At 41.4% G+C, this 13,647-nt stretch overlaps 1 protein-coding gene across 2 annotated transcripts in view; it reads right to left on the bottom strand.

The window, feature by feature from the left end:
- Positions 1-415: 415 nt before the first annotated feature.
- impact (impact RWD domain protein) overlaps positions 416-13,647 on the bottom strand; it is a 28,070-nt gene continuing 14,838 nt past the window's right edge. Inside the window, exons 9-10 of one of the 2 annotated variants that reach the window (XM_058074210.2) lie at positions 10,889-11,023; positions 416-1,024 (exon numbers count right to left, since the gene is read on the bottom strand). In XM_058074210.2, coding sequence (XP_057930193.2) covers positions 965-1,024; positions 10,889-11,023 — 195 coding nt within the window. In that variant the 3' untranslated portion in view covers positions 416-964. The remainder of the gene's footprint in view (positions 1,025-10,888; positions 11,024-13,647) is intronic. The other variant, XM_058074209.2, reaches the window with a different exon arrangement.

The raw sequence follows: 13,647 nt of genomic DNA, 5'->3' as shown, positions 1-13,647 counted from the left end.
CTTCCAAATGCGCAAACTTCATTATCTGAAACTTTGGCATAATTTAACACGAGGATACAACATTCTAACTACATTTACAAGTCAGAAAAGTGGAAAAAGCATAGGTCCCCTTTGAAATAACCACTTTATTACAACTTTTTCCTCTTGTAATGGTATGAAATTTTCAGAAAATTTGCAACTTACAAAAAAAGTAAACAGAATGGTATTTCTTCTAATAGATACTGTATAGTGACATAAAAAAATACTTAAGAACTTTATTATTGTACTCTTTACTCTTTTCCCATCATTTTCATGACTTTTTTTCCTCCAAAAAATAGAAATTCATTCTTGAACTTTATTTGTCATCACAGTCTTTCCTTCTATTTTATAAACATGTTTCTGTTTAACAATGAAAGTACAGTAATATGATTTTATTTATGAAATAATTGTATTTATCAGAATACATCACTTTTTTCTCAAAATGTACAACTTTATTCACAAATTCATTATTTTCTACTGCTTATCCTCACAAGGGTCGCGGGGATGCTGGAGCCTATCCCAGCTGTCTTTGGGCGAGAGGCGGGGAACAACCATTCACACTCACATTCATACCTATGGACAATTTGGAGTCGCCAATTAACCTAGCATGTTTTTGGAATGTGGGAGGAAACCGGAGTACCCGGAGAAAACCCACGCATGCACGGGGAGAACATGCAAACTCCACACAGAGATGGCCGAGGGTGGAATTGAACTCGGGCCTGCGCGCTATCCACTTATCCGCCATGCAGTCTGTTTTATTTTTCTTTCTCACAATTTTCTTTCTTCATAAGCAGGACTCCTGTGTTCACTTAATTGAGTATCAGTCAAAAACTGAAAAAACAAGTTTTGTAAATGTGAAATGTTTTTAATATTTAGACTTTAAACCGTATATTTGGGTGAACAAAACCACAAACCACTTGATTAAAAGTCATGTTTTTTCTGTTTATCATTTTGTCTTCTTGCTTTTTAGCCGCTTGGTCTTCCCTGCTGATTTGGCAGTATCATCCTGTGAAAGAAAAGGAAAGAAAAACTGGGTATTAGGAGACCTATGATTATCTTGCATTAGAGCTTCACTTAGTGGTGCCAGGCTTAATGTTTGAGTGGCACTTTAGAGCGGATGAGAGTTTTTGACAAGCACTTTTTGCCCTCAACACCTGCTGCTTCGCCGTCTCGCCGAAATATGTAAATTAGAACTTACTGATTGGCCCTTGTCATGTTCTGATAATTGCACCAAAGTAAACATTGCACTCTCAAGCAATCCTCTCTGCTATGTTTGGCTTGCTTTTATATTTAAAAAAAATACATGGTGAAAAGAGTCTTGAAGTCCTTATTGCGGTGCATCGGCCTACATGATCACATCAAGTGATCTAATTGTAGATTCATCTCACTGTCACTCCTAACGCCTCATAATCCTGTTCCCAGCGTACGACACTTGTCATTTACAAAGCCTTCATGCTGGGAATGAGGCCAAATGTGGCTTGTTGAGGGAAAAGATGGTGTCAGTGAGAAATGGCTCACTTGCGCTACTAGAGTGTACCAGTGAAGCTGTCAACCACGTATGTGGCCCACCTCAAAGCCCCGCTGGCATTTTTTAAATCAGATATCCCCTCTACACACACACACACACACACGACAAGTAATATCTGACAAATGTTAGAAGAAACAGCTGATATGAACTTGGACCCACAGTTATCGCGGCTATTTCTTGAACAATGGTTATAAAAGATTGATGGACAAGTCTTGAGTCCACATGGACAACAAAAAAAAAAAAGAATGGACGACAACGAAGAATATTTCTTAATACAAGGGTGGGGATATCTGGGGATTAATTAGTGATGTAATGCAATGGTCATTTACTGATGAATACAACAAATTAAAACCAAAAAAAATTACAATTAAAACCTTTAGGTCCAAAGTTGGTATGCGGCCCACGGCTGTTTTTTTTTTTTAATTGGCCCACGACACAAAAAATCAAAACGAGAATGGAAAAAATTGGCAGTAATTTTCCATGAATAATGCCATATTAAGAGGAATATAACGTCATTGTAGTCACAAATGCAACACAATGGACATCAGAGAAATAACAATTTGTGAGGTCTCATTTTTTGGAGGAGGCATTTTTGTCATGCAAATGTATTACTCTTTTCAACGCATATTGTTTTGAGAAGCCAAACTCTTTACTTAACTGATTCCAGCAACTAACCAGAACTACGTTTCGCAGCATGGAAATCTGAGCAGAACTTAGCTCACAGGACTGGGTGGGGCGTAAGTCACAGTTGATGGACTACACTTTGAATGGGGGTGTCATACAAGTAATTTCATGTCAAAATATCAGAACTGTGACTTTTAAGAGGGGAAAAAAGTAGTCTAACAAGGGTCACAATTTTAAGAGAATAAACTTGTAATATTAGGAGGGAAAATGTCATTTTAGTACCATGGAGATGAAATATTAGAGCTATGAGTTATGGATGCTCCGATTAGGGTTTGTTTATGCTGGCGATTCCGATACCGATCATGCATGAAGAAGATCGGACGATACCAATCATATCGATTAACTGTAATTGGGAAGATGTATGGCCAGTGTTACAACAATATAATAACAAACTAATAATAAAATACTACTAAAAACTACGAGAGATGAAGCAAATAATTTTGAAGAAATGTGAGCTGGACACACTGTACTTATGTTCATTAAACAACCACACACAAATAGTGTTTTAAGGACGAGACATAATTACTAATAATAATGACAAGAGAGCAAAGTTGTTCAGTGACACTTATGTACCCCCTGAACGTGTTCCCGAGGAACAAAAACCAAAAACTAAGCGCTTTTGCTTGTTTGTTTTAAAAACAAAATGTCACTGTTGAAAATCACATTTGGAGTCAAGGCGAGAAACTAGGCAGATAAATACTGTGACAGTAAAAGTAAAAGTAAAAGCGTGTATAGAAAGATGCAAGACATGTCGAACACTAATAGGTTTGACAAGAGTGATTAAACATGCTGGCATCAATTGCTGTTGCCTGTGTCAAGCTGTCAAACTGAAACCACTGAGGTTTTACAGACAAGTGGGCCGTATGGGACAAAGTGCGTCCTTTTTCGGCTCAACACGGGTGTTGGCAACCCTACGCATATACATGCATATCCATGTCATGTCACACATTGTCACATCGTTTTTTTGACTTTTTTAGACTTCGAAAGGCATTGATTAACATATTGTATGCCAATCACATTTTTTTTACAGAAATTATCGAATCAATCGGAGCATCCCTACTACATATCATTCACAGCGTCTTTGAATGCATCTTCTGAATGCCTTATATTTGTCTATCCATCCACTTTCTATGCCGCTTATCCTCATTGGGGTCACGGGGGTATGCTGGAGCCTATCCCAGCTGATTTTGGGCAATAGGTGGGGTACACCCTGGACTGGTTGCCAGCCAATCACAGGGCACATATAGACAAACAACCATTCACACTCACATTCATACCTATGGACAATTTGGAGTCACCAATTAACCTTAAAGATGTGTTTAGAAACGCCACACAGAAATGCAAAGTGGAGACTCCAACCCTGAATGTGTGACCAAGCTGCTAACCACTCTTCCACCGTGCAGCCTGCCTTACATTTGTATTGTATATTTTCATTTAGCCATTTTTATGCTTGAAAAAGCTTATAATTGAAATAGCTTTAGTGAGCAACCAAGGGCAAAGGCCACTTTTAATTGCATCTGGATTGGCCAGGATGACAAATGCCGATGTTTGACTTTCTCTACACATGTGCGCTCTTAAGTGCTTTGTGAAAAACGGTCCGGATTCTTTTATAGATTCATGAATCCCTTGTGAAGGAGAACTCTTGCGCTAAAGTGGAGCCACGCTCCAGGTTGGCAGCTAGCTGCCTTGATAAGACCAGTACTAACTTGCTAAGCAGAGTTGATCGATAAAATGAATCAGTCTGTTGTTTTTTTTTAGCCTGTAGGAGAACATCAGGCCTCATTTAGGAGTGCTGATTAATGTTATTAATTATATTTAGCCTACATTGACGCGCTATATTAGTCATGGTGACAAAAAAGGCTGAGCGGGCACATTCATCTGGCCTTAGACCTGTCTATTTAATTAAGAAGAAATTACTATAACATAGCAATATGCCAAGCTTTTTATTAGGCTAGTTGTGATTTATGACATTACCATTGGTCTCCAGACATACATTTTTGTTTAGTGCTTCATTGTGCCTTCAAGGCCCTAATCGGTCCTGTAGTTGGACCTCCTGAGGGTGCTTAGAAAGGGGCCACACGGAACTGAATTACTGTTATTTACCTTTTAAAGTCTGCCCACTGGAGCCAAGCAGAGGCTACCTGAGATGAGAACTGTTCATTTTAGACTCCCCTACTAGACTGTTATTCATGTGATTGGGGGGATTTGAGTTCCAAATAGGTTTCCAGGCCATTCGCAGGCAGGTTGTGGCCTCTACCTGCAGAGGAGAGTCCACACTTCAGCTGGAAATGAAGTACTATTTTTTTCCCCCCTTCTGACATCTTTTTGAAGTAGGCCACTTTTAAGAGTCGTAGCTTTAATCTACGTGCACTGTCAATGTGAGGAAGTTCCCAGAACACAGACAGCTTCAAAGTGGGGGTTGGATGGGTGGCAGCCAACTTGGTGAGGGGCAAGTCTTTGATCGCCCGAGCAGACACTTCAAATGAAGCAATTGCCCAAAAGTGACGAGATGAGTGCTTCCTGTTTCCCTTACAAACTGTAAATCCACACTTCCTCCACCATCATGCGCACCTGCTCAATGCAGTTAGAAGGGTGTGGAACTCGCTTATGTCACCCAACTCAAGTATGGGCTCCCTGTGTTCTTCTTGGCAAAAGAATCATTTCTATGAAGAATTGGTCCGTTTGTGTGGTATAATTAACTTCATTAACGCTAAGCAGCGTGAAGTAACAACAGCAACTTGTCTAGTTACACAGCATTAAACCCTGCGCACAATGACTTCCTGTTCGGTGTAAAGTAAGCATGGAACATACACATATTTCAGTAAAAATCAAAATTGCGTACACCAGTCATACTAATATGTGCGAATAAAAGCCCACCCATTCCTGTTCACGCTCATATCTATTAAACGCCTTAAATTGACCATATATGGTAGCAGCAATCCCTTCAAGAAGCCATGAATGGATTCTATCCCTCTGTGACATCATAGCTAAGTGGGTGAAGAAGAGTTTTTATGACATCAAAATTGAAGTAGAAACAAACCCAAAAAATACTGTTTGGAACACTTAATGCTGCTGTGACTAACAAAAGAAAATTGGCTTGGGAGAAGCGAACCACTGCAGCTCATTATGTTGGATCAGAGGAAATGACTTACCTAAAATATATGGTTAAGTCATTTTTTCCACGACTGTATCTGAATAATGGTCTCACCTTGGCCATCCCAATGAAACATTTCTGCCAGTGCTGCTGCACTAAAAGATCTAGGCCAAGGGTCGGCAACCTTTACTATCAAAAGAGCCATTTTACCCACTCACTCACTAAAAAAAAAAAATAGACTGGAGCCGCAAAACGTATTTTAAAAACATTGTATAAATCTGTGTACATAGAAATAGCTTATGAACTTTTTAAAAGTTTGAACATTTTCTAATTTTAACAAGTTTTAACAGCAGAATACAATAAATAGAAGTACATTGTGCATGTGTGATGGTTGCCAACTCATAGGGTAATGATAGTATCATCTTGGTTAAACATCAATACTTGATGAGGCCTCCAAAGATTTTGATTGACTGCCAGATTTGGAGGGAATTTTGGGGTATCAAAGTAGTTCAGAGGAGAAAAAGAAAGTATTTTTTTCAAAACTCATTACAAAGATGCGTATTTTCCCCATTCGTGTGTTAAAAAAATACTTGAGCATTGCGAATGGAGCCACAACAAAGAGGCTGAAGAGCCACATGCGGCTCTGGAGCCGTGGGTTGCTGACCCCTGATCTAGGCCTATGTGAAAATGATGAAACCTTCTTCCCTAGACGTTTTGATGGTCAATAAAAGGATACTCTGACTTTTAAAACAAATGTCACAGCCCAAGCCGATCAGCAAATATTTCTCAGATGATGTACAATGTTGTTTACAGCCACTTTGACAAGCTAATTGCTGAAGCTCTAACCATTAGCTTCACATTACATAGGTGTTCAGATATGTCATGTTACACTTATCGGTATCAGATGATATTGGTATCGGAAATAGAGACAATATCGGCATATCGGTCAACGGCAAAAAAAGCCAATTTTGGACATCCCCAGATATTATAGATATATAGGCTCCAGCATACCTATGACCGTTGTGAGGATAAACCAATTATGAATGTGGCTGCACAGTAGACGAGTTGTGAGCACACAGGCCACACAGCTTGGAGACCCGAGTTGGATTCCACCCTAGGGTTTGCATGTTCTCCCCTTTCAACGTGGTTGAATGGTTGTTTGTCTGTATGTGCCCTGTGATTGGCTGGCGACCAGTCCAGGGTGCACCCCGCCTCTCTACAGACAGCTGGGATAGGCTCCAGCACACTCACGACCCTACAAGGCTGCCCTTTGTCACTGATTCTGTTCATAAGTTTCATGGACAGAACTTCTAGGCGCAGCCAAGGCGTTGAGGGAGTCCGGTTCAGGGGCCTTAGGATATCATCTCTACTATTTGTGGATGATGTGGTCCTGATGGACTCTTCGGGCTGCGTTTACTGGGACAGTTTGAATCTGAGTGTGAACCTTCTGGGACGACACTCAGCACCTCTTAATCCGAAGCCATGGTTCTCAGTCAGAAAAGGGTGGAGTGTTCCCTCCGGGTTGGGAATGAGGTCCTGCCCCAGGTGGAAGAGTTCTTCCACCTGTGTCTCGCGCTCTTGTTCTCAAGTGAGGGAAGGTGGGAGCATGAGGTTGATAGGCGGATCTGGGCAGCCTCTGCAGTAATGCGGTCGATGTACCGGACCGTCGTGGTGAAAAGAGAGTTGAGCAGCAAGGCAAAGCTCTCAATTTACCGGTCGATCTAAGTTCCCACCTTCACCTATCATGACCTTTGGGTCGTGACCGAAAGAGAGAGTGTGAAGAGCTCAGTCATCTGGGAGGGGTTCAGAGTAGAGCCGCTTCTCCTTCACATTGAGAGGAGCCAGTTCAGGTGGCTCGGCCTCCCAACCGCCTCCCTAGTGAGGTGTTCTAAGCATGGCGGGGCAGACCTAGGACAAGTTGGACGGTTTATGTCTCACAGCTGGCCTGGGAATGCATTGGTGTCCTCCCAGTGGAGCTGTAGGAGGTGGCCGGGTACTGGGAAGTCTGGATTTCTCGACTGAGACTGCTGCTTTTGCGATCCGGACTGGATAAGTGGAGGAGAATGGAAAGCAATGTAATAGATATCTATATGTAATGGACATTAATACACAAAGTGGCAAGGGGCTTTTATTTTTTCATACAATTGAAAAATCTTGTAAACTGTGTCATCATTGCCTACTTTTTTTTTTAAAACAATGCGGTACCACAAACCGCTTTTACAAAACAATTAGAGTCAAAACATGTAATTAGCACAGTAGCTGTTTGATAATTATAAAATATAATATGGCAACAGAAGAATCGGAAGAAATAGCTGCACAAATGGAGGAAAACAATGTCAACAAACTGCCATAGGTTGGAAAATCCTTTTTCACCCATTCTCCTTATGAGTCCGATGAAAGTCATCGGACTCATAAACAGTGTGCACCGCATAACAGACAACCTCAGCATTGGAGTAATGTCAGCAGTAATGGGGGGGCAGTGGATATTTCCACAGTACACTGTGGTCTATTAGTACCAGCTGAGCATCATTCACAAAGCACAGCTGACGTCTGACTCCATCCGACCCTTGGTGACCACAATGTACCCGCTGCAGCTGGCTCAAAATTACATTTTTGTTTCAACCAGAAAATATGCGACCATCGCCACCGGCCAGCGGTGATAAATTCCTAAAAAGTGGCCCGAATATGACGATTGGTCACTCATGGCTAGCGAGTATTCCAATAGAATTTCGAAGTGGCAGCCTGAGATGCAATCAATAATTTGCAGTCATTTTATTTTTCTAATAGCTATCATTAAATGTATAGCCTAACATTAGTAGACAACCTTCATAGTTAACTGATAAAAACTAATTTTCGTGCGCGTGTTATGTTGGAAAGGAAAAGGGCGGGATATGATGTCTGCAGTATATTAGAATGTTGGCACCCTCTAGTCAGCTGAAGAAGTCTCTGTATCGAGTCCTTTTCATGGCCGCTCTCTGCAGTACTTGTCACAAAGTTGCCCCCAGCTTCTTGAAAGTGTCAGTTGACTGGCCTCAAAGGCCTTTTGCAGTTGCTGCATGAGGCTATTACCGTGTCATTATGACACCACATCACTGAGAAATGTCTTGCGCACCTTTTTGGAGGAATGGAGGCAGATATGAAGGCGAAACAGCTTCCACGTTCATGCAGGATTAGCCTCATAACGTAGCAGTTGGCTGGATCCAGTCACAAATGCTTTTCCCACAAAATAGGAGGAAAATTACAGAGGCTTGACTAAAACTGTGTCTATACACTGTGGATGGGTATTTAACTCATTAAATCCCAGCCATTTTAAAAAGCCGGTACCAGTACTCTTGGTACTCTCGCCCAAAGTCAGCTGGGATAGGCTCCCGCAAAGTGACCCTAGTGAGGATAAGTGGCATAGAAAATGGATGTGTGTGTGGATTATGTCACAACATAAACACAAAAAATGGTTGTTTTACATGAAAATAACAATTTCTTAGAAATATAACTATTAACAATTTTCACATGTGCAACTGAATTCTGTGTGTGCACGCGTTAACATTTCCCTTCAATGCGTAACCTCCTCTGTGCAAACATGGCGAGCCTTTTCATTCATGGTTGTTGTGGAGCATGTATTTCAATGGGAAAGAGGCAGGCCGTTCTCTTACATAATGCACTCCTGCCCTTTTCAGGCAGTTTTTTCAGCTCAAAACTGCACCAGACATGCTCTATTCTATTGTAAAGTTGCATCATCACCTCTTTGTTTTCTCTCGTGTGAAAAAGGTAAAAGATGTATAGATACATTTTTGGTTGCAAATGAGTTAACTACTAAAAGTACATTTTTCACATTACTGTTTTTTTACATTACTTGACTTACTTGTTTCAAGTAGGGATCCTCCAATCGGTATCAGCCAATTTCCTTGAAAATCAAGTGATCGGTCGATAAATTCTTTTAAATGCCAATCACAAAAGACGATCACCTGCAATCACGGGACCTTGGAATTGTCCTGACTTTTCTCCTTTATAGCACTTATCATAAATACTACATTGATGTGATCGGTATTGGCCAATTTTACTCATGGATGATCAGTATTAGAATCAGCAGCCCAAAACCCCAGTTTCAAACTTGATGGCAAGTAAAATATTTATGCAAAAGTGACTTCTTAATGATGCTCTAACAGTAACATGTCCCAACAGCCAGTTAATCACCAAACATGAAAAAAAATCATCACTTGGTTGCTCCACTTTTGCAGAAACAGGCAATTAAATGCTGGCTTTTAAAGTTGCGACTTCTCATGATATCATGAAAAACTGCCTGGACATGATAAACGCCTGTGACTTGCCCCAAGTTGGTTGAACCCCGACCCATGCACCGTATACGGCCACCACATTGTTACAACAACAAAAATAAAAGGCTTCGCTACACATCTTAAAATAAAGCCTGGAGCTGTGCCAAATATCTCTGTCAGCACTATATCAATTTGTCTTCTTTTAAGTTTAAAAATACTATAATATAGGACAATCCCATACAATATATCTCACAATTTAGTGCAATTTAGTACAATGCAAGCGAATGCTCATAAGGCATCAAATAAAGTGGACCTGCTGGAATTCTTGCGCAACAATGGCATAAAGTCACCCGGCAGCAGTGATTACAAATCAGGATTATTACAGCAAATACTGTATTGATTCCTGAACACTGTAAGTTAAAACATCTGAATCGGGCTGTTTAAAAGTGAAAATGAAAAGAAAAAAAAGGTCATAGTCGTGTTTGCTTTTTGTTTCGGTTTTGATATTTTTTTCATTTTCTGCGCACAAATGCTCTAAATTACAGTATTTTTATTTTGAATTTGGGAGTAATGCTGCTAATAGTTTAGAGCAGGGGTCGGCAACATTCCATGTGCATGTGTTGCACATTCTCGCTAAATCTGACAATTTTCCAAACCCACTTGGTGACTTATTATCTCAAAAGAGACACTATTTGGGGAACGTAAAAGTGAAACCACATATTGTTCGGAGCCACCTCAATGATTATGAGCTGCAAAGACATATGTACAGCATGCTTCTTGTTATAAAACATATTTATGTGCTCCCTTTAATTCAACTGTTTTATTTTACTGTGCAGTAACTTGCTTCATACGCAACTAAAAAATCCATCACCAGACTCACTACATACACTAGCTCCCCCTCCCTTGCAGCAGCCAGAACGCAGTATAGATTCGTTCACAGACTTGCGGTGAATCGTATATTGCAGATTCATTTATTTCGAAAATGCGTATTTCCCCTACTTCCATGTTCCATGTTAAAAAAAAACAAGGTGGTTGAAGAGCCACATGCTGCTATGGAGCTGCGGGTTGCCGACCCCTGGTTTCGAGAAGGAAACACATACAAATATTCAACTTGGAAAAAATTATAATTTTGCAGTGGTTTCTTCGATTTTGAGCTGTATTTAATCTAATTCCATTTTTTGCAACAATTCCACACAGAAATCTATCAATTAATTAATTGTCTCAGCCTGTCGGTATACTCAGTCAGTATACTCAGTATAATAATGTCATAAAAAGATCTGGAAGGCATCTCACCGTTGAGGTGATGTATCCTTCTTCTACCAGGATGTTCCGAGCACAGTTGTTGATGTGCTTGAAGCGGTCAGGCCCCAGCAAAATACCTCCATACCACCGCGACACCACCACCATCACGTTACGGACGTCCAGAATCTGTGGTGGGACACAAATAAACATTAACAATCATCTCAACTGGAGATGGATTATGCTCTAATCCTCTCATTAAAGTCCCAGTAAATACCTAATCAGAGAATCACATGGCCCTTCAAACTATTCCTTGCGGCAAAAGTACAATCTGTCGTCTGAGAGATGGCGGGGGGCGGGGGGGGGGGGGGGGGGGGGGCATTCACACATATGGTAGCCCAAATTATTAATCAGAGTCTTCCCTTTTTCATCACAATGGACTTGGACACTCACCGTCATGACGCACAAATCAAGAATGAGAAAACTGAGGGGAAAAGGAAAGCTTGCTTGAGATTATAGAACAGATTAATGCCAAAGCACTTCATGTAAATTGCTCTGTGTGCTGCGAGTGTCACGAGTAGAAGATTAATCAGTATTTCCTCGGAGGAGCTGCGTGAACTGATAGAAACTAGCACTTTGCTGACGAGAGGGTCAGTCGGCAACAGGAAGTGACCTTATCTGCCGACCTCATCATTTCAGTCAGGAGAAGAGACCGCAAACGAAGAAAGAGATTTCCAGTTTTGATAAAACTGCTGTCAGGAAAACATATACACAGTGCCTTTCACCTGCAGAAGCAAGCCTTTTTCCACCATTTTGCCATGCACTAAACGTGAACGGACAGAAAATTTCTGTGGTAGTATCGGAGCCATAACAGTGGGACACTGTGTGTAGACTGGTGACTCATTTCTTGTACCCTGTTGGTTTGAAATCAACTGTTGCTGGCCAACAAGTAAAGTCCCTGTTCGGTACTGTACTGACCCAAATAAAAAAGAACCAATCTTTACTATTTTCTATATTGTATAGGCTCAACATATTGTTTTTACCAGACACGTGACTGTCAGGATGCTGTGTGGTTTTGTTGCAGTAAGATAAATAAAATCTCACAGATGAAGTAACTTTGATCACATCTGAATCACGCCCCCTAGCTACCACCTGTATCTGCATTCATTGAAGAATGCTGATTGGTGTTTTCACACAGTTCACCTCGCTAGGTTATGCTAAGAGTCCACTAGGCCGGCGCCAGTTCACGTCAAGGCAATTTGCTGTGGCGCCTAGTGTCACCAATAAGGTGTCTAGTGGTGTGCAGTAGCTCAAACTGCCTCCCAACTGGCTCATGGTGGCCCGGCAAAAGTTGAGTTTGGCGGCAAGAACATTTGGAATCCACTGGAATGCAATGGCGCAAACAATCCGCCTATTGAAATCCACTGGAATGTAATGCCGCGCGCCAAGTTGAGCCAATGATGCTAGGAGTCCACTGGGCCGGTGCCAGTTGGTGCCAGTTTGCACCAAAGATTATGTGATTGCCGTGTAGTGGCTCATTGTGTCGCCGAATTAACGGCAACATGGCAACATGCAGAGTGAACATTAATTCAGCGCCACAGCGAGCCACTACGTTCCAATCACATAATCTTTGGCGCAAACTGGCACCAATTGGCACCGGCCCAGTAGACTCCTAGCATTACACTTTCCACAGCTTTATGATCAAAGCAGCGACCTTCATCATTAAAGCAGACTAGCAGACTATTCATTTATCTTTGTTCATCTATCTGTGCCAGTGACACAACGTACTGGCCAGAGATATATCGAGGCAGAACAATGAAATAACAGATTTTTTTGGAGCACCTCTATTTGTGCCTTAATTTTCAGCCACATGAACGTGCAGCATATCTACTAATGTGTGCACAGGCACATCACTGCGGTCTGTCCTTCACTCACTCACTGGCTTGACTGCTAAATGCTTGCACGGCAAGGCGATCCGGCGTACGTGCACTGATACCTCCAGTCGGGTTTTGGGGACTGGGCTCCTGGTTAGAGCAAGGCGTACGGACGTGTTCAGTGGTCAAAATGCGTGCCAGTTGCTTCCTCTCTGGGAGGAGAGTGCACAGATGAGAAAATGCTTTTTTCTCTTGTTTTCTAGTTAGTCTCAAAGATTGACCAGTAGCTTGCAAATCGACAGGTTGGTGACCACTGCGCTGGATTGTAGAAGGTACATAATTAAACTGTGTATCCACCTGTTGCCATTCATACAACATTTTTGTTTGGTTGTGTGGCGTGAGAGATTTTTCTAATGCTCAATAAAAGGAAGAAAAACACTGCTTGAAAGACCTTAAAACCCATCCAAATGCATCAAAGCCACAAAAGAATTCACCATGTTACATCTTTTTCGAGCTTGCTGATATTTTATAGACGTGTGCATACATAATGGATGACATCCAAGATTTTTTTTCCCCACCATCCTTGTATCAAAAGGAAAATGAAAGGGAAGCATCGTCAAGGCTGCTAGAGCGAAGAAGGAGCAGTGTATTGGAGCTGTGAATCATCTTACTTCCGCCGCACAGGGTCACACGTCTTTGTGACATCAGCATCAAGAATCAAAAAGAAGCATTTGACACCCATTTAGCCCTTTTCTGATGAATGGACATGACCTTTGACGACCACTCACCCTGACAAGACTCAGCAGCTGCTATTAACTTCCTAATGACTTCATAAAGTTCTCTTTTGTACAGAGTTGGAACTAAATGTTTGGCTGGTTAGTCGCATGCGTGTGTATAAGATTGTGAATCATCAAGCCATGTGACGACAAGAGCCTCTTT

Source organism: Doryrhamphus excisus, linkage group LG4 (genome assembly GCF_037039965.1).
Source record: "Doryrhamphus excisus strain RoL-2023G ecotype Guam linkage group LG4, RoL_Dexc_Guam_v1.1, whole genome shotgun sequence".
Lineage (NCBI taxonomy): Eukaryota > Metazoa > Chordata > Actinopteri > Syngnathiformes > Syngnathidae > Doryrhamphus > Doryrhamphus excisus.
This window is presented reverse-complemented; position numbering and strand designations above follow the sequence as displayed.